This window comes from Saimiri boliviensis, chromosome 8 (assembly GCF_048565385.1).
Source record: "Saimiri boliviensis isolate mSaiBol1 chromosome 8, mSaiBol1.pri, whole genome shotgun sequence".
In the NCBI taxonomy this organism is placed as follows: domain Eukaryota; kingdom Metazoa; phylum Chordata; class Mammalia; order Primates; family Cebidae; genus Saimiri; species Saimiri boliviensis.
In genome coordinates, this window is record NC_133456.1 from 23,009,059 (window position 1) to 23,030,353 (window position 21,295).

Sequence of the window (21,295 nt, forward strand, 5' to 3'; positions counted from 1 at the left end):
TTATTGTAAACCCAGCATAATTATTTTTGGTAGTCATCTTCAATTTCAAATTAGGCCATAGATTTTTGTATACTTTATTGATAAATATTGGTTGGCTACTAACCCAGTAAAAGTGTAGGAAGATTCTGTGTCTGGGAGTGAACTCTTATTTTAAAAGGTTAGCTGCTTAGTGGAGGGCCCCACTTAGCCCAGCAGAACTGGTTTGGATGCTGGTTCCACAGCGTAGTAGCTAAGAGACCTTGGATGATCGTGTCCGAACTCTGGGGCTCAGTTTCCCCACCTGCAATGTGGAGATGACAGCAACTGAACAAGGCTAAAGATGAAATGACATTTGTGCTCGGGACTGGCTGCTGCAGGAGCACAAACATTCCACTCTCACTGGACCAGGGCTCTTCACAAAGGGGGACATTTGGCAGCATGTGGAGGCATTTTGGTTGTCATGACTGGGAGTGGGATGCCACTGGCATCTAGTAAGATGCTATTAAACATGCTACAATGCACAGGACTGTCCCTCGAGCAAAGAATGGTCTGCCCCAAGAGTCAAGCAGTCTAGAGGCTGCGAGCTCCGAGCCTGGAATTCTGGTGCATGTCTCTCTGATTCTCATGATTTGAGCACTTCCCCCCCTCCCCCCCTGCACTGGGATTTCCTTCTATCTTGGGTAGTCTTTTATGTGAAAAAGCTCACAGAATTATAGAACGCAGGTGTAATGAGTGACAGATTTCGTGAACCAGCTTTGTTGAAGATCCCAATGGAGCCTGAGGGCGGCCCCCAGGAGCTGCGCCGACCTCTCCTCACAGCCTGTGCAGACGTCTGTGTACACCTGGCCTGTGACTTGTTTTAGAAGCAGCTGCTCTCCCTGAATGTGAGCGACTTGGCTTTTACTTGCCCTAGAAATACGTTTACAGGCATACTAAAAGGAATAGATTGATCTTTTTGAGCACCTTCACATTCATCATCTTTCTTAATCCTTTAACTCCAAGGAAGGTGTTATCTATCCCTATTTAGCAGATGAAATTGAGTCTCAGAGAATCTAGCTTATCACATGACACAGTCAGATGTGGGATTCAAACCAGGTCAATCCTACCTCCAAAACATGAGTCTTTTTTTTTTTTTTTTTTCTATCTAGTACATCTGACTGCTGAAACACATAGACCCCTTTTATAGAAAAAAGCGTCCTGACAGCTACCTATATGCCTTGCAGTGGCTCAGTTCACCCACGCTTTCCGCGAGGGGCACTAGTGCAAAACCACCCTGGTGGGAAGTGTGCACGCTTGTATTTGGCTCAGATGTGCCAGTTGTGCCCTACATTAATGTCTGCTTTCCTCACCAGACCACAACAGTCGAGGCAACCCCACTGAGTACCAAATGTATATACTGGCATGATGGGTTCTTGATGGGAGAACTGCCTAGAGCAATCCATCAGTAGCCTTTCTGCAGCCATGGCCAGGCTCTCTGCTGTCCCATACAGGAGCCCATAGCCACATGAGGGTCCCGGGCATTTGGAATGTGGCTTGTATGGGAAGGAAGTGCATTTTACATATTACTGAATTTTACTTAGTTACAATTCAAGTAGCTACCTATGGCCCATAGCTACCATAGTGGACGGCACATGTCTAGAACGTTGGTTCTCAAGTTACCTGGAGAGTTTTTAAACTTCCCATTGTGGAGGCCACACCCCAGACCAATTTAAATCCGACTGTCTGGGAGTGGCACTGACTCATAGGTGTTCCTTATTTTGTCCTGGATGATTCAGGAAATGCTTATATCACTTCTTAAAAGATGTCATCAAGATTAAGTCACACAAATTCAATTTTCCTAGGGAATTTACGGGACCTCAGTTTGAGAAACTAGTGTGTAACCTACTGCCTGTGGGCATTTCCTGATTCTTTTATTTATTTTTTTAATTAAAATTTTCCCTTTTTGGCTGTGATTTTACCGTTGGCTCATCTCCGGCTGCTTGATCCCTCTGTGCTTGTCTTGGGGCTGTCATGAATAAAGGTCTAATGCTGGGTATGTCTCCCCGCAGGATGGCAAACTGTCATGAGTCGTGGCAGTGAGAAGTCTGCCAACATTTTAGATTGCCTTTTGACTTTAAAAACAGAAGTTCCGATTATGACCGAGGAGCAAAAGCAGGATTTAAATCCCCTGACCATAAAGATCAAGTGTGCTTCCTGCCTTCCGTCACAGCCTGTGCCCACTCAGGAACTAGAGGTAAGAATGAACCCGACTCTTGGAGTTTAGAGCGCCTCCCCTTCCACCCACCTGCCCATCACAGGACATCTCTAGTCCTCCCAATGGCCCACATGAGAAATATGGTCATCACCTACATCTTACCATTTAGGACCCGCAGTGAGATACAAAAGAGTTGGGATTCGGGGATTAGGCATGACCAATCCTGAGGGCTCTTACTAGGCCACAGGTGTTCCTCACATGCTGGTCATGAGACTCCCTTCCGGAGCCCCCAGGGCTTCCCTGTTCCCACAGCAGTTGCCAGCCGGGTGCTTGCTCTTCTGAACCAACCAGGTTCAGCACTGCTGTTTATTCTGGGAGTTCCTTGTTCCCTCTTCCGGTTGGATCCCTGTCTCCTGAATTCTGTCTTCCTCTTCCTTTATTTGCTGTCTGGTTTTGCTGGAGTGCATCCTCCAGCAGCTTCTTGAGAAAAGGTCAGTGGGAGATTTATTTTTGAGATCTCATATGTCTGCAGATGTATTTTTTTCTATCCTTTTTTATCCTTACACTTGACTGGTAGTTTGGCTGCCTGTTGAATTCTTGGCTAAAAATCATTTGCCATCAGAGTTTTGAAGGCATTGTTCCATCTTTTATTTTCATACAAGTTGAACCTTTGTAGGCAACCTGTTTTTTTGTCTTCTTTTTAATTTTATTTATTTATTGAGATGGAGTTTCACTCTTGTTGCCCAGGCTGGAGTACAATGGCGCGATTTCAGCTCACCACAACCTCCTCCTCCCAGGTACAAGCGATTCTCTTACCTCAGCCTCCCAAGTAGCTAGGATTACAGCATGGGCCACAATGCTCAGCTAACTTGGTATTTTTAGTAGAGATGGAATTTCTCCATGTTGGTTAGGCTGGTCTCAAACTCCTGACTCAGGTAATCTGCCCACCTTGGTCTCCCAAAGTGCTGGAATTATAGACATGAGCCACCACACCTGGCCTTGTCTTCTTTTTAAAAAAAAAAAAAAAAAAAAATTGTGACGGGGTCTCACTCTGCCACTTTGTCTGGAGTGCAGTGGTGCAATCATAGCTCACTGCAGCCTCAAGCTCCTGGATTCGGGTGATCCTTCTGCCTCAGCCTCCTGAGTAGCTGAGACCGCAGGTACATGCCACCACATCCAGCCAATTGTTGTATTTCTGTAGAGACAGGGTTTTGCCATGTTGCCCAGGCTGGTTTTAAACTCCCGGGATCAAGTGATCCTCCTTCCTTGGCCTCCTAAAGTGCTAGGATTACAGGTGTGAGCCACAGTACCAGCCCTTCTTGTCTTCTGAAACTGCTTAATTGTGTGTCTTAGTGTGGGTGTGTCCATATACATATGTCATACTTTTATTTTAAAATACAGAGTCACAGAAAGTTGCAAAGATAGTACAGAGAGATCCCATGTATCCTTTACCCAATTTCTTCAGTAATTAGGCGTTTCATAACTATAGCACAATATCAAAATCGGCACCTTGACATTGGTCTAACACGTATATAGGTCTCTGCCATTTTATTGTACATGCATATAAAACTGTCACAACACTTGAGATGTAGAAATATTCTATCACCATAAAGTAAAAAAGAAAAAATGTTCTATCACTACAAAGATCTTCATGCTACCCTTTTATAGCCACATCAACCTCTGAACACGCACCATCCCTAACCACTAATTTGCTCTTCATCTCTATACCTTTGTCAACTTAAAAATGTTATTGTTAAGAACTGAATTGTGTCCCCTGCCAAAAATGGTATGTTGAACTCCTAACACCCAGTGTCTCAGAATGTGCTCTTGCTTGGAAAGAGGGTCTTTGCAGAGGTCATCAAGTTGAAATGAGGTCATTAGGGTATCCTTCTGAAAAGGGGAAAATTGGACACAGAGACAGACACACAGGGAAGACGTTGCAAAGTGACACACGAAGAATGCCACATGGAAAGTGGATGCTGCCACATGCCAGGGGACATCTGGGGCCACCAGAAGCTGGAAGAGGCAAGGAAGGACCTTCCCGAGCACGTTCCAAGGAAACGTGGCCCTGCCAACAGCTTAGTTTCTGACTTCTAGCCCTCAGAACAGTGAGATGATAAATTTCTATCATTGTAAGCCCTCCAGTTTATGGTGCTTCATAGGAACCTGGCATGGTTATGTAAGTGAAAACACCCAGGATGTGTGACCTTTTGAGACTGGCCTCTTCCCCACTCCAGCATGGTGCCCTTTTGCATATAGTTTGGTCACATTTCTTTATTTACTCTGCCTTTTAATTGATGTGTTTAGACCATTATATTCAAGTAAATGTTGATGTATTAGAGCTTAAGTCTACCATTTTAATTTTTGTTTTCCGCCTGTTCTTTCTGTTTGTTTCTCGGTGTTGTTTTTGTTTTGTTTGGTTTTTTCCTTTCCTGTGGGTTACGTGACCAGGTTTTAGAATTGCATTTTGATTTATCTACAGTATTTTTGAATTTATATCTCTTTGTATAGCTCTTTAGTGGCACTCTGGGTATTATATTATGCATACATAACTTTGCACAATCTATTGGTATCAATATTTTACCAGTTTGAGTGAAATATAGAAACTTCACCTCCCTTCACATCCCTTTAGTTTTCCTAAATATTTCTTCTACATAGATTGACAACCGTATGAGATGATGTTTGCTTCAACTGTCAGACATAACCTGGAAAACTCAAGGGGTGAAGGAAAGTTTGTATGTTTACCTGTGGTTCTACTTACCCCATCATCCTTTCTTCCTTTCTAATGTTTCAAGACGACTTCTTTTGCCATTTCCTTTCTGCTTTAAGAACTTCCTTTAGCCTTTCTTCTAGTATCAATCTGCTGAAAACCAATTCTTTTAGTTGTTCTTTGTCTCAGAGTATTTTTATTTGTCCTTTATTCTGGAAGGATAGTTTCACTGGATATAGAATTGGTATAGAAGGGGTTGATTTTTTTTTTTTTTTTTTTTTTTTTTTTTTTTTTTGGAGACAGTCTGGTTCTGTCACCCAGGCTGGAGTACAGTGGTGCAATCTTGGCTCAATTGCAACCTCCGCCTCCTGGGTTCAAGTGATTCTCTTGCCTCAGCTTGCCAAGTAGGTGAGATTATAGGCACGCACCACCATGCCCAGCTAATATTTGTATTTTTTAGTAGAGACGGGATTTTACCGTGTTAGCCAGGCTGGTCTCGAGCTCCTGACCTCAAATGATTCACCCGCCTCAGCCTCCCAAAGTGCTGGGGTTACAGGTGTGAACCACCATGCCTGCCAGATTTTTATTTGTTTGTTTTATTAGACTTTCTGTTCTGGGGTACATGTGCAGAATACGCAGGTTTGTTCCATGTGCCGTGGTGGTTAGCTGCATCCATCACCCCATCATCTACATTAGGTATTTCTCCTAATGCTATCCCTTCCCTCGTCCCCGACTGGCGATAGGCCCCAATGTGTGGGGTTCCCCTCCCTGTGTCCATGAGTTCTCATTGTTCAACTCCCACTTATGAGTAAGAACATGCAGTGTTTGGTTTCCTGTTCTTGTGTTTGCTGAGAATGATGGTTTCCAGCTTCATCCATGTCCCTGCAAAGGACATGAACTCATATTTTTTTATGGCTGCATAGTATTCCATGGTGTATATGTGCCACATTTTCTTTATTCAGTCTATCATTGATGGGCATTCGGGTTGGTTCCAAGTCTTTGCTATGAGCAGTGCCACAATAAACATACATGTGCATGTGTCTTTATGATTATTTATAATTATTTGAGTATATACCCAGTAATGGGATTGCTGGATCAAATGGTATTTCTAGTTCTAGATCACTGAGGAATCGCCAGACTGTCTTCCACAATGGCTCAACTAATTGACACTCCCACCAACAGTATAAAAGCATTCCTGTTTCTCCACATCCTCTCCAGCATCTGTTTTCTCTTGATTTTTTTTTTTTTTTTTTTTTTTTTTTTTTTTTTTGAGACGGAGTTTTACTCTTGTTACCCAGGCTGGAGTGCAATGGCACGATCTCGGCTCACCGCAACCTCCACCTCCTGGGTTCAGGCAATTCTCCTGCCTCAACCTCCTGAGTAGCTGGGATTACAGGCACATGCCACCATGCCCAGCTAATTTTTTGTATTTTTAGTAGAGACAGGGTTTCACCATGTTGACCAGGATGGTCTCAATCTCTTGACCTCATAATCCACCCGCTTTGGCCTCCCAAAGTGCTGGGATTACAGGCTTGAGCCACCGCACCCAGCGTTTCTCTTGATTTTTTTAATAATCATCATTCTAACTGGTATGAGATGGTATCTCATTGTGGTTTTAATTTGCATTTCTCTAATGACCAGTGATGATGAGCTTTTTTTCATATATTTGTTGACTGTATAAATGTCTAAATGTCTCCTTTTGAGAAATGTCTGTTCATATTCTTCACCCACTTTTTGAATTTTTTTTTTTTTTTTTTTTTTTTTTTTTTGGTAAATTAAAGTTCTTTATAGATTCTGGATTTTAGCCCTTTGTCAGATGGGTAGATTGCAAAAATGTTCTGTTCTATAGGTTGCCTGTTCACTCTGATAATAGTTTCTTTTGCTGTGCAGAAGCTCTTTAGTTTAATTAGATCCCATTTTTCTAATTACTTTTGTCATTGCTTTTGGTGTTTTAGTCATGAAGTCCTTTCCATGCCTATGTTCTGAATGGTATTGCCTAGGTTTCTTCTAGAGTTTTTATGGTTTTAGATCTTGTATTTAACTCTTTAGTCCACCTTGAGTTAATTTTTGTACAAGGTGTAAGAAAGGGCTCCAGTTTCGGCTTTCTGCATATGGCTAGCCAGTTTCCCCAACACAATTTATTAAATAAGGAATCATTTCCCCATTGCTTGTTTTGGTCAGTTTGTCAAAGATCAGGTGGTTGTAGATGTGTGGCATTATTTCTGAGGCCTTCGTTCTGTTCCATTGGTCTATCTCTGTTTTGGTACCAGTACCATGCAGTTTTGATTACTGTAGCCTTGTAGTGTAGTTTGAAATCGGGTAGTGTGATGCCTCTAGCTTTGTTTTTTTTGTTTGTTCTGGTTTTTTGTGTTTGTTTTGCTTAGGATTGTCTTGGCTATGCAGACTCTATTTTGGTTTCATATGAAATTTAAGGTCTTTTTTTCCAATTCTGTGAAGAAAGTCAATGATAGCTTGATGGGGATAGCATTGAATCCATAAATTACTTAGGGCAGTATGGCCATGTTCACAATATTGATTCCTCCTAACCATGAACATGTTTTTCCATCTGTTTGTGTCCTCTCTGATTTCCTTGAGCAGTGGTTTGTAGTTCTCCTTGAAGAGGTCCTTCACATCCCTTGTTAGTTGTATTCCTAGGTATTTTATTCTTTGTAGCAATTGTGAATGGCAGTTCACTCATTCTTTGGCTCTCTGTCTGTTATTGGTGTATAGGAATGCTTGTGATTTTTACACATTGATTTTGTATCCTGAGACTTTGCTGAAATTGCTTATCAGCTTAAGGAGATTTTGGGCTGAGATGATGGGGGTCCTCTAAATATACAATCATGTCGTCTGCCAATAGAGACAAATTGACTTCCTCTTTTCCTAATTGAATACGCTTTATTTCTTTTTCTTGCCTGATTGCCCTGGCCAGAGCTTCCAATGCTGTGTTGAATAGGAGTGGTGAGAGGGGGCATCCTTGTCTAGTGCCAGTTTTCAAAGGGAATGCTTCTAGTTTTTGCCCATTCAGTATGATATTGACTGTGGGTTTGTCATAAATAGCTCTTCTTATTTTGAGATCTATTCCATCAACACCTAGTTTATTGAGAGTTTTTGGCATAAAGGGCTGTTGAATTTTGTGGAAGGCCTCGGCCTCCCAAAGTGCTGGGATTACAGGCATGAGCCAGCACGCCTGGCCCTTGAAGGGTTTTTCATGTCTCTATTCCTTCAATTCTGCTCTGATCTTATTTATTTCCTGTCTTCTGCTAGCTTTTGAATTTGTTTGTTCTTGCTCCTCTAGTTTTTTAAATTGTGACATTAAGGGGTCACTTTTAGATCTTTTCTCCTTTCTCTTGTGGGCATTTAGTGCTATAAATTTCCCTCTAGACACTGCTTTAAATGTGTCCCAGAGATTCTGGTACATTGTGTCTTTGTTCTCATTGGTTTCAAAGAACATCTTTATTTCTGCCTTCGTTTCATTATTTATCCAGTAGTCACTCAGGAGCAGGTTGTTGAGTTTCCATGTAGTTGTGCGGTTTTGAGCGAGTTTCTTAATCCTGAACTCCAATTTGATTGCACTGTGATCCGAGAGACTGTTATGATTTCCATTCTTTTGCATTTGCTGAGGAGTGTTTTACTTCCAATTATGTGTTCAGTTTTAGAATCCGTGTGATGTGGTGCTGAGAAGAATGTATATTCTGTGAGTTTGAGGGTGGAGAATTCTGTAGCTGTCTATTAGGTCAGCTTGGTCCAGATCTGAGTTCAAGTCCTGGATATCCTTGTTAATTTTCTGTCTCGTTGATCTAATATTGACAATGGGGTGTTAAAAGCCTCCCACTATTATTGTGTGGGAGTCTAAGTCTCTTTGTAGGTCATTAAGAACTTGCTTTATAAATCTGGGTGCTCCTGCATTGGGTGCGTATGTATTTAGGATCGTTAGCTCTTCTTGTTGCATTGCTCTTCTTGAGGAATATCTTTGTGGTGTTCTCTGGCCAAGATGGTGAAACCCTGTCTCTACTAAAAAATACAAAAATTAGCCAAGCTTGTTGGCAGGCACTTGTAATCCCAGCTACTCAGAAGGTGAGGCAGAGAATTGCTTGAACCCAGGAGGTGGAGGTTGCAGTGAGCTGAGATCACACCACTGCATTCCAGCCTGGGCAACAGAGCAAGATGCTGTCTCAAAAAAAAAAAAAAAAAAAAAAAAAAAAAGCAAACAAAATCCAAATCAAATGGAAATCTTAGAACTGAAAAATTCAGTAACTGCTAATTTAAAAAGTTCAATGGATGGGCTCGATAGCAGAATGGAATGGACAAATGGACTGAGAAAAGAATCTGTACACTTGAAGATAAAACAATCAAAATTACCCAATCTGAAAAAAGACACAAAAAGGTTGCTTCAACTGACACAAGAGCAGAAAATCAAACACCGTATATTCTCACTCATAGGCCGGTGTTGAACAATGAGAACACATGGACACAGGGAGGGGAACACTACACACTGGGGTCCGTTGGGGGGAAATGGGGGAGGAGCGGGGAGGTGGGGAGGTGGGAAGAGATAGCATGGGGAGAAATGACAGATATAGGTGAGGGGACGGAAGGCAGCAAACCACACTGCCATGTGTGTACCTATGCAACAATCTTGCATGTTCTTCACATGTACCCCAAAACCTAAAATGCAATAAATAAAAAAAAAGATACTTTCTACATAGCAAATGCAGAACAGGCAAAAAAAAAAAAAAAGTTGCTTCTAGTTTTTGGCAATTATGAATAGAGCTGCTAAAAGCATTGTACACATGTATTTATAGGAACATAAGTTTTCAGTTTTTTTTTTTAAGGAAGGAAGATGCCAGTTTTATTTAAACACAAAACGTGCACATAAGCTGTCTACTCATTTTCTTTGCTGAGCAGCCTGGCATTGGGGTTGGTGACTCTGATGGCCAGCTGGGCAGCTCTTTCCACGATGGCTTTGCGGTTCTTGGAGGAAACATTGTGAGCAGTCTCAGCACAGTAAGACTTGTTGCAAATCAGCAGCACTTCCAGCTCCTTGACGTTGTGGACCAGGAACTTCCGGAAGCCACTGGGCAGCATGTGCTTTGTTTTCTTGTTGCTCCCATAACCAATGTTAGGCATCAAGATCTGGCCCTTGAACCTTCTACGAACCCTGTTGTCAATACCTCTGGGTTTCCGCCAGTTACGCTTAATTTTGACATATCGGTCCGACTGGTGCGGGATGAACTTCTTGGTTCTCTTTTTGATGATCTTGGGTTTCACAAGGGGTCTACGGGCGGCCATGATGCCGAGGAATTCGCTGCTACCTCCATAGGCAGCGCCGAGGAAGAGCAAGTTTTCAGTTCTTTAGGGTAAATGCCCGCAAATGAGATTGCTAGGCTCTATGTTAAGTGTACGCCTGACTTTGAAAACTGCCCACCATCTTCCAGTGTGGCTAGGTCACTCTGCGTTTTCACCAGCAGTGAACAATGGTTCTAGTTGCTCTCTACCCTCCCCAGAATGTGTGTGTGTGTGTGTGTGTGTGTGTGTGTGTGTGTGTGTGTGGAGATGGAGTCTCACTCTGTCACCCAGGCTGGGGTGCAATAGTGTGATCTTGGCTCACCACAACCTCCGCCTCCCGGGTTCAAGAGATTCTCCTGCCTCACCCTCTTGAGTAGCTGGGATTACTGGCGCATGGCACCATGCCTGGCTAATTTTTGTATTTTTAGTAGAGATAGGGTTTTACCATGTTGGTCAGGCTGGTCTCGAGCTCCTGACCTTGTGATCCGCCCGCCTTGGCCTTCCAAATTGCTGGGATTTACAGACGTGAGCCACTGTGCCTGGCCTCAGAAGGTGGTATTGTCAGTATTTGGTTTTAAGTTTAGCCATTCTAAGAAGTATGTATTATCACTTCATGGCTTTAATTTGTATTTCCCTGATGGATAATGATGTTGAGCATCTTTTCTTGTGTTTATTTGCTATTTTAGATTCCATTTGGTGAAATTTCTGCTAGAGTTTTTGCTTACTTTTCAATTGAGTTGTTTAAGTCTTACTGCTGAGTTTTGGGAGTTTTAAAAAATACATAATCTGGCCAGGTGCGGTCGCTCATGCCTGTAATCCTAGCACTTTGGGAGGCCAAGGTGGGTGGATCACCTGAGGTCACGAGTTCAAGACCAGCCTGGCCATCATGGTGAAACTCCATCTTTATTTAAAAAAAAAAAAAAAAAAAAAAAAAATATATATATATATATATATATATATATATATATATTTTTTTTCTTCTAGGCTGGGCATAGTGGCTCATGCGTATAATCCCAGCACTTTGAGAAGCTGAGGTGGGTGGATCACTTGACGTCAGGAGTTCAAGACCATCCTGGCCAACATGATGAAACCACATCTCTACTAAAAACACAAAAATTAGCCAGGCATTGTGGCACATGTCTATAATCCCAGCCACTTAGGAGGTTGAGGCAGGAGAATCACTTGAACCAGGGATAAAGGTTGCAGTGAGCTGAGATTGAGCTACTGTACTCCAGCCTGGGCAATAGAGCGAGACCTTGTCTTGGAAAAAAAATTCCGGGGTGGGCACAGTTGCTCACGCCTGTAATCTCAGCAATTTGGGAGACTAAGGCAGGAGGATCACTTGAGATCAGGAGTTCAAGACCAGCCTGGGCAACATAGTGAAACCCTGTCTCTACAAAAAAATAAAAATGAGTGGGGCATGGTAGCACACACCTGTAGTCCCAGCTACTAGGGAGGCTAAGGTAGGAGGATCAGCTGAGCCCTAGGAGGTTGGGGCTGCAGTGAGCTATTTGCTAGTATTTTCTCCCAGTCTATAGTTTGTCTTTTCATTCTCTCTTATTTTTAACCCAATCTGTGACAAACGCATCTTTTCATTCTCTTTACACTATCTTTTGCAGAGCAAAATTTTTAATTTTGATGAAGTCCAAATTACACATTTTTTTTCATGGATACATTGTGTTTCTGTGCCACATTGTTTTGTTTTTGTTGTTGTTTTGTTTGTTTTGCGTCTGCATCACATTTAAGAACTCTTTGCCTAACCCCTGGTCACAGACTTTTTTTCCATTTTCTTCTCAATGCTTTAATAGTTTTATAGTTCACATTTATATCTTTGATCAATTTTTTTCTTTTTTGAGGCAGTTTTGTTTGTTGCCCAGGCTGGTGTGCAGTTACAGCTCGCTGAAACCCCATACATCCTGGCCTCAAGTGATCCTCCTGCGTCAGCCTCCCAAAGTTCTGGGATTACAGGTGTGAGCCACCACTCCCAGCCTATGATCAATTTTTAATGAATTTTTGTATATGATGTGAAGTTTATGTTGAAGTTCGTTCTTTTGCACTTTCGATTAACAGAGATTAGCCATGCTTGTGTGGATCTGCTTCTGGGTTCTCTTTTCTGATCCGTGGGTCTGTGTCTGTCCTTTCAGCAACACTACACTGTCTTGCTTATAGTAGCTTTGTAGTAAGTTGTAAAACTGGGTGAAGTGGTTCCTCCAACTTTAGTTTTCTTTTTCAACATTGTCTTAGCTCTTCCAGTTTCTTGGCTCTTCTATACAAATTTTGGAATTTGTTTATCAATATCTACAAAACGTTGTTCTGGAATTTTGATTGGAATTGCATTACATTTGTAAATCTCTAAACTGATCGGTTTGAGGAGGGTTGACATCTTTGCTATGTAGTCTTCCAATCCATGAATATAGTATATCTCTTCATTTATTTACCTCTGTTTTCATCAGTGTTTTGAAATTTTGAGGACCCCTTATTTACATTTTGCCTGGAGAGCAAACTAATAGACTTCTGCTGAGCCACTGGGAGGATACCTAGGGATCGGATTGCTTTTTAGGGAACTTGCACACAGTCCTCCCTGCCCCAGCCTTTCCATTTTACTGCCAGTTCCAGAGAGACGAGGTTTGCCATTCCCAAGTCTTTCAAGGGTTTTGCAGAGAAAATCTGGTTGGCTCTTGGCGTCTCCATTGTGCATTTGGTATTTGGCTTTCTCACTGTGACAAGCCTGTTACAAATAAATAGAAATACAATAGGTTTTTTACCTTGATGATATTCTTTATTTCCTTAAACCTATCAAAGATCCTTATTTTATATCTCTGATCATTCTAATATCTTATCCCTTGGTGCATCTGATTTCACTAGTAGTGCCTTTGTCTTTAGGTGTTTGGTGATTTTTACCATGATCTCATGTTCAATGGAACTTTCTTGATGGGAATTCTTTGAGGCCTAGGTTGAAAGTGAGTATCTCAAGGTATTCTGTAATTTTTGCCCACTGCTCTGGGAGCTCTGCCAATCCAGAATTATGTTAGAATAAATTTTCAGCTTCAGTGTAAAATAAATAGTACCTTTAGATAAAAATTCAGACCACAGACTTGTGTAAGGCTTACTTTGTGATAATAAAACCTCAGCACCAAGGTCAAAACATGCAAATGTCCCTGCTCTGTGCCTCAGCACAGCTTGGCTCTTCCTTTCCATCTGGTTCTCTGTGCTCTCTGAGGCATTCTCCTGTCCAGGGGTCAGTTTTCAGCGTGGCACCTGTGGCTCTGCTAAAAGGGTCTATGCCGACCTCCAGATGTATATTTGGAAAACAGGGATTTCCTATGTAAAAATCACTTCTCTGTACCTTTTCTGTGCCCAGCCTTGGAATAGGAACTAGAAGTACAGATGTGAAAAAAGACACATGGCCTGTCTTCATGGCGCTTACATTTTGGAAGGAAAAATAATGACCAACCCTTTTTGAGTCCTTGTTTTATGTCAGTTGCCAGCCTGGTACATTCACATGAGTGATGTCTGCGGTCCTGGTAATGGCCTTGCACAGTAAGCTTTCTCATGGATATTTTGTGGATGAGAAAACTCGGGCTCCAGGGACAGTTAGTGAGCCTGGCACTGGGGTTTGAGCTCCTCATGCTGGGGCTGAGTGACTGTCCTTGCAGCCAGGTGACCTGCTGTGGCCCTGCTCTCTTGTAGAGGCTGTGCATGCCCGTGTACTGCAAGTACCAGTTCCATAAGACACCAGTTCACAAGACCAAGGGGGAGCCCCATGGAACCCACGTTCATTTCCAGGACATCAATGTCATCTTCCTTGGGGCGCTGCACCCCAGTGACCTAAGGGAATACCTGGAGGGCCCCCCCATGGTGGTGGAAGTTCACGACCGGGACCGCAAGTCAGAGGAGTATTCTCGGAAGCCTGTGCTGTTTGGGGAGGACCCACTGGATTCATACCTCAACTTTCAGACCCTCATCTCTCCCAGAGAGACAGAGAACAACCCCTTTGAGTCCCAGAACAAGATGTGGTACCCTTATGGGATTGCCCGGGTCAGTTTTGCTGACCTCCTCCTTGGCCACAAGTACTTGAACCTGGCCGTCCCCATCCACAGCTGTGAGGTTCAGCCCACACATTGCAGCCAGAACAGTGGGAGGAGGAAGATTGTGGGGCTTGGGGTCCCAAGAGATGGCCGCCAGCACAGCCCAATGCCCATGGGCAACTACCTCGAGGCTAACTCCCAGCTCAAGCTGAGAGTGGACATCGCGGTGCCACTGAGGGCTGGGGCCAGAGCCGTGGATCCCGACCTCGGGGACTCCCAGTTTGGCCGCATCATCTTCGTCTTCGACTTCAAGAAGGTCTCCCTGCTGCACAGCCTGCTGCAGGACGTCACCATGATCAACGCCAAGGCCCTCAGCCTGGACTCCTACCCCATCGGGACCCTGCAGCAGATCCTGTCAGCCTTCAGGATGCGTGTGCGGGTCCAGGAGCAGCAGCACCTGGATGTGCTCACTGGCTTCCATCTGCTGGATGGGAAGACCCACCTTTTTGTCCTGGAAGGCCTGGCCGACCAAGGCTTGAGGCAGCTGTGGGAGAGCCACCAAAGCTGGTAGGTGGTTTGTTTTGCATTTTGCATAAAAATGATGGCATCTGGATGCTGAGGAAGTGGAGAGGTTTTTCAGAGCCACGGCCTAGGTTCAGCGTCCTTATCTGTGAGTCTCTTTTCGGGATTCATTGTGAGGTACTTACCAGGGGTTAGTAATTAGACTTGAAGACTGAATTGCCTTTGGTTGCAGGGAGGAATTCAGGAGTGTCTAAGATGAATGAGGTGTCCAGGAGAGTGGGGCTGTCTTCAGGATTCTGAGCCAAGGGCCACTGTGGCTAACCAGGAGCAGAATATTCTGTATTAGATTTCGCCTTGGCCCAGGGAAGATCATTCTGAAGATGGAGGGGCTGCCTAGGCTGCAGGAAGTTGCCCTTTTCTGAAGGCCTTCAGGGCACCTGCGGGTCACTCAGTGGGGACACTAGAGGCGAGTAAAGTATCCGACTCTGGGCTGCAGCAGGCAGCCCCTTGCCAACATGGTGAAACCCTGTCTCATAGAAAAATTAGCCAGGTGTGGTGGCACACACTTGTCATCTCAGCTACTTGGGAGGCTGAGGCAGGAGAATCACCTGAATCCGGAAGGCAGATCGCAGTGAGCCAAGATCACGCCACTGTGCTCCAGTCTGGACAACAGAGTGAGACTCTGCCTCAAAATAAATAAAAACCTGTAAGGTGATTAAAGCACTAGCCAGAGGAAAATTTATAGCCTTAAATGCTTATATTGGAAATGAAAAATGCCTGAAAATTGAGACATCACTATAGTTGTTGCAGACATTGATGTGTATTGCAGCAATCTTGCATATTCTTCACATGTACCCCAAAACCTAAAATGCAATAAAATTTTTAAACGATATTAAAAAATTAAATTTTAAAAGTGTATTTCAAATTATACCAATATAGTTAAAAATTTATAAGAAATTAAGGCCGGGCGTGGTGGCTCAAGCCTGTAATCCCAGCACTTTGGGAGGCCGAGGCAGGTGGATCACGAGGTCGAGAGATCAAGACCATCCTGGTCAACATGGTGAAACCGCGTCTCTACTAAAAATACAAAAAATTAGCTGGGCATGGTGGCGCACGCCTGTAGTCCCAGCTACTCAGGAGGCTGAGGCAGGAGAATTGCCTGAACCCAGGAGGTGGAGGTTGCGGTGAGCCGAGATCGCGCCATTGCACTCCAGCCAGGGTAACGAGTGAAACTCCGTCTCAAAAAAAAAAAAAAAAAAAATATATATATATATATATATATGTGTATATATATGTTCAGATAATTTAATATGGTATTGAATACAAAAGTTAGTATAAAAATCTATCAAATTTCTGAATATCATCTACACACAAAAACTAATTTTAAAAATTGGAACACATTTAAAGTAAAATACATTGGCTGGGCGTGGTGGTTCACGCCTGTAATCCAAACACTTTGGAGGCTAAGGCAGGCGGATCACCTGAGGTCGGGAGTTCAAGACCAGCCTAACCAACATGGTGAAACCCTGTCCTTTTTTTTTTTTTTTTTTTTTTAAAGTAAAATATATGATATTCATAGGACAAAATTTGGCAAAAAGATGTGAAAGATGTCCATCATGAATATTACAGAACTTGAAGAAACATTAAGGAAATCATAAATAAGTGGAGCGAGATATCATGTTCATGAATTTGAAGACTCTATATATTTTTTTAGATGGACATTTGCTCTGTCCCCCAGGCTGGAGTGAATGCAGTGGCACAATCTCGGCCCACTGCAACCTCTGCCTCCCAGGTTCAAGCGATTCTCCTGCCTCAGCCTCCTGAGTAGCTGGGACTACAGATGCGTGCCACCACACCTGGCTATTTTTTTATTTTTTTTTTTTTTGTATTTTTAGTGGAAACGGGGTTTCACTATATTGGCCAGGCTGGTCGCAAACTCCTGACCTTGTGATCCGCCCACCTTGGCCTCCCAAAGTGCTAGCATTACAGGCATTAGCCACTGGCCTGAAGACTCAATATTCTAAAGGCTCAACTTATCTTGCAAATTTGAACTATAGATTCAGAGCAATTCTGGTGTTTTTTTTGTTTTTTGTTTTTTTTGAGATGGAGTTTTGTTCTTGTTACGCAGGCTGGAGTGCAATGGCACGATCTCGGCTCACCGCAACCTCCGCCTCCTGGGTTCAGGCAATTCTCCTGCCTCAGCCTCCTGAGTAGCTGGGATTACAGGCACGCGCCACCATGCCCAGCTAATTTTTTGTATTTTTAGTAGAGACAGGGTTTCACCATGTTGACCAGGATGGTCTCGATCTCTTGACCTCGTGATCCACCTGCCTCGGCCTCCCAAAGTGCTGGGATTACAGGCATGAGCCACCGTGCCCGGCCACAATTCTGGTTTTAAAAATTCCAGCAGCTTTTAAAGTATAGACCTTGATTTTAAAATTTCAAAAACTTTTTGCATGTTAAGATTCAGACTCTTTTTAAAAAAAAAAAAAAAAAAAAAAGGTCCATTCTTTAAAATCTGTTGGGATTTTAAACCCTTTGCAGCAACATGCAAAGGTAAAAAAGATACCCTTGGCTGGGTGTGGTGGCTCATGCCTGTAATCCCAGCACTTAGGGAGGCCGAGGTGGGTGGATCATAAGGTCAGGAGATCGAGACCATCCTGGCTCACATGGTGAAACCCATCTCTACTAAAAATACAAAAATTAGCCACACATGGTGGCAGGCACCTCTAGTCCCAGCTACTCAGGAGGCTGAGGCAGGAGAACTATTTGAACCTGGGAGGCAGAGGTTGCAACGAGTGGAGATTGTGCCACTGCACTCCAGCCTGGGCAACAGAGCAAGACTCTGTCTCAAAAAAAAAAAAAATACCCTTGAATAAGAACAAGATAGAAGAATTTTCTGTACTAGATATCAAGATTCATGATGAAACGATGGTTATTAAGATAGTGTAGTACTGGTTCAGAGATAGACAAGCTATCTATGGAATATAATAGAGAATCCAGAAACAGATCTACACGTAAGTGTTCATTTGACATATGACATGTGTGATATTGCAAAATCGGTGAAGAATAAATATACTAAAAACCACTGAATTTTCTCCTTCAAAAGGATGAATCTTACACAATGGGATGCTATCTCATACTCATTAGGATGGATAGAATACAAAAGTCCAATAATGACAAACATTGGCGAGGATGTGGAGAAATCAGAAGTGTCGGCCAAGCGCGGTGGCTCAAGCCTGTAATCCCAGCACTTTGGGAGGCCGAGGCGGATGGATCACGAGGTCGAAAGATCGAGACCATCCTGGTCAACATGGTGAAACCCCGTCTCTACTAAAAATACAAAAAAACTAGCTGGGCGTGGTGGCGTGTGCCTGTAATCCCAGCTACTCAGGAGGCTGAGGCAGGAGAATTGCCTGAGCCCAGGAGGCGGAGGTTGCGGTGAGCCGAGATCGCGCCATTGCACTCCAGCCTGGGTAACGAGAGCGAAACTCCGTCTCAAAAAAAAAAAAAAAAAAAAAAAAAAAAAAAGAAATCAGAAGTGTCCTCCTCTGCTGGGAGGAAATAGGTGCAGCCACTTTGGAAAACACTCTGGCAGTTCCTCAAGTGATTAAACACAGAGTTCCCTTATGACCCAGGAATCCCACTCCTAGATCTGTGTCCAAGAAAATGAAAACATGTATCCACACTAATGTGTGGATTACTGCTAAATTAGTGTACTAAACTTGCACACTCATGTTTATAACAGCCTTATTCATAATAGCCAAAAGGTGGAAACAGCCCAAATGTCCACCAAGTGGTGAAGGGCTAAACAAATGACAGGATATGCACACACTTGGGTCCTATTTGGACATTAAAAAGGAATGGAACACTGACCCATGCTACACTAGAGATGAGCCTTGACAACATGCTGAGGAGAGGCAGCCGGCCACAAGATGCCACATGTGACATGCTTCCATTTATATGAAATGTCCAGAAGAGGCCAATCTATAGGGACAGAAAGCAGATTAGCACAGGGGTCCCCAGTGCCTGGGCCGTGAACCTGTACGGGTCTGTGGCCTGTTAGGAACCAGGCAGCACAGCGGGAGGTCAGTGAGCTCTGCCTGAGCTCCGTCTCCTGTCACAGCAGCAGCAGCATTAGATTCTCATAGGAGTGAGAACCCTTTTGTGACTGCTCATGAGGGACCTAGGTTATGTGTTCCTTATGAGGAATCTCCCCACCTCAGCCTCCCAAAGTGAAAAATCCATTTTTGAAAAGCAGCATTCCAAGCTTATAGATGAAAATATAGAAGAACAGGCCGGGCGCGGTGGCTCAAGCCTGTAATCCCAGCACTTTGGGAGGCAGAGGTGGGTGGATCACGAGGTCGAGAGATCGAGACCATCCCGGTCAACATAGTGAAACCCCGTCTCTACTAAAAATACAAAAAATTAGCTGGGCATGGTGGCGCGTGCCTGTAATCCCAGATACTCAGGAGGCTGAGGCGGGAGAATTGCCCGAACCCAGGAGGCGGAGGTTGCGGTGAGCCGAGATCGCGCCATTGCACTCCAGCCTGGGTAACAAGAGCGAAACTCGGTCTCAAAAAAAAAAAAAAACAAAAAAAAAAAAAAAAAGAAAATATAGAAGAACATAGTCATGACCCCAGAAGGGAGAAAGAGTTCTTGAACCAGACAAGGACAAAGAAGGAAAGAGTCCTACATTTGGCGAAGTTAAAAGTAACTTCTGTTCATCAAAAGACACTATCAGAGTCAAAGAAAATACAGAGATGAATCTCTAAATTTAAATTTTTATTTGGGAAGCAAGAATTGCAATTTGAGGTACACAGACTGGACAGTCTTCAGCATGTCTGAGAAACAAGGTTGGAGGTTTTGTAAAAAGGAGGGGCATTATACAAATGTTAGGTATTGTTTTGAGAGTTCACTGGTACTACAAAGTTTTGGGGTCCAGTAACTTCTGACTGGTGAGTTCCAGTGAGTGAAAGTAGTCTTAGAGTCGCAGCGGGTGGTGTCGGCAGCTATCCGATAAGACTGGCTGCCAGGTGGTAGCTCACACTTGTAATCCTAGCACTTTGGGAGGCTGAGGTGGGTGGATCACTCAGGAGTTTGAGACCAGCCTTGAGCAGTCTCAGAAAAAAAAAAAAAGACTGGCTTCAGGTGGCAGCAGGCGGCCTCAGCAGTCATGCTGCGGAGAATACCTTCCCGGAGCAGTGCCGCATGTCCTGGATGCTTTCCCCTGTCCCCGCACTCTGCTTTAGTTGGGTGTGATGAGAATGACCCAAGGTATGTGATCAGCTTCCACAGCACCACAAAAGCCACGCAAAGACAACCCACTATCAAACAAAATTATTTGCAAGGTCTGGAACTGACCAATAATTAGTATCCTAAATATATTTTTTAAAGTCCAGTGAATCAATAAGAAAACATCCTAGTGGAAAGTATGGGCAAAATACTTCACAAAAGAGAACCTACCCCTGACCAAGCACAGATTCTTAAAGGGGAGATGAAGGCATTGTAGACTTCACCAGGCTCAAAAAGGTGAAGGAACGGCATAGGCCAGTGCAGGGCAACGAGAGCAGGCTGTGCATAGAAACCCTGCCAGGCTGGCATTGCCACAGTGCAGAGCATGAGTGCCAGGGCAGGGCTTGGAGGGGTGCTGAGGGGCTGAGGGGGGTGCAGAAAGGGGCCGGGAGGCACAGGCCACGAGCCAGATCAGGTCAGTTTCAGCATTTCACTGCCAGCTCTCTGTCAAGGCCCCAGGTTTTGAAGAATGTTGTGTCTACCAGGGGGTAGTCATCATCAACACATTCCTTTTGTTTTTGTTTTTTTCTTTTTTTGGTTAATTTTTTATACTTTAAAGTTTCTATTATTTTTATCTTAGAATAGTCTTCATTACCAACCTGCTCTTTTGAGACAGGGCCTCACTCTGTTGCCAGGCTGGAGTGCAGTGGTGCCATCAGGGCTCGCTGCAGCCTCCACCTCCCTGGGCTTGTCTTAAACAACATAAAAGCTGTGTCTGACAGCACACCCCCACCACAGTGTCCCAGGAAGCTGGCACGCAAGTTAACTCTGGCCCTTGGCCTTCGGTCTCTGGCAGGATTCCCAGGTCAGAACACGGGAAATACAAGGTGCTGTACAACTCACGGCTGCTGTTCCGTAGCCGGCTCTATGGGGACCTGGAGGCCCTCCTGTACCATGTGCACCTCTTCCAGCCCACGGAGCTGCTGATGCATCAGGCGGTGCTCTTCCTGCGAGATGCGAAGTGGAGGCGGGTCTTCCAGGCGCTGGCCAGGTAGGTGTGGCAGCCCGCATGGGGTCCTGCACTCAGCGGGAGGGACACTTCTTAGCACTCTGTGCCCAAACAAGTGAGCTGGGGCATCCAACAGCTAGATAGTGGCGCCAACAGACAGTGGGGGGAGGGGACCGTTTGCCCAGATGCTGTGACTCTGTTGTGTCTGCTGCTCTTGGGGCATGTCCTAGAATCAATCGCCTAAGGAGGGAGTGGCTGGTTAAGATCTATTTTCTATTTTTGATCTTTGTCGGAAAAAGAAAAAGAAGAAAAAAGACCCATTTTCTAACCTG

At 44.0% G+C, this 21,295-nt stretch overlaps 2 protein-coding genes across 5 annotated transcripts in view; one reads left to right on the forward strand and one right to left on the reverse strand.

Moving 5' to 3' along the window:
* Positions 1-21,295, forward strand: part of CFAP92 (cilia and flagella associated protein 92 (putative)) — a 67,608-nt gene that overhangs the window by 25,996 nt on the left and 20,317 nt on the right. For all 4 annotated transcript variants that reach the window (XM_010336887.3, XM_074404160.1, XM_074404161.1 and 1 more), the window contains 3 exons: positions 2,028-2,212; positions 13,860-14,764; positions 20,811-21,005. In XM_010336887.3, the coding sequence (XP_010335189.3) occupies positions 2,028-2,212; positions 13,860-14,764; positions 20,811-21,005 (1,285 nt within the window). The remainder of the gene's footprint in view (positions 1-2,027; positions 2,213-13,859; positions 14,765-20,810; positions 21,006-21,295) is intronic.
* On the reverse strand, positions 9,732-10,210 carry LOC101043737 (large ribosomal subunit protein eL32-like). The gene has a single exon (XM_039477110.2). It carries the CDS (start codon positions 10,170-10,172, stop codon positions 9,765-9,767), a length of 408 nt encoding a protein of 135 aa, XP_039333044.1. The 5' UTR covers positions 10,173-10,210; the 3' UTR covers positions 9,732-9,764.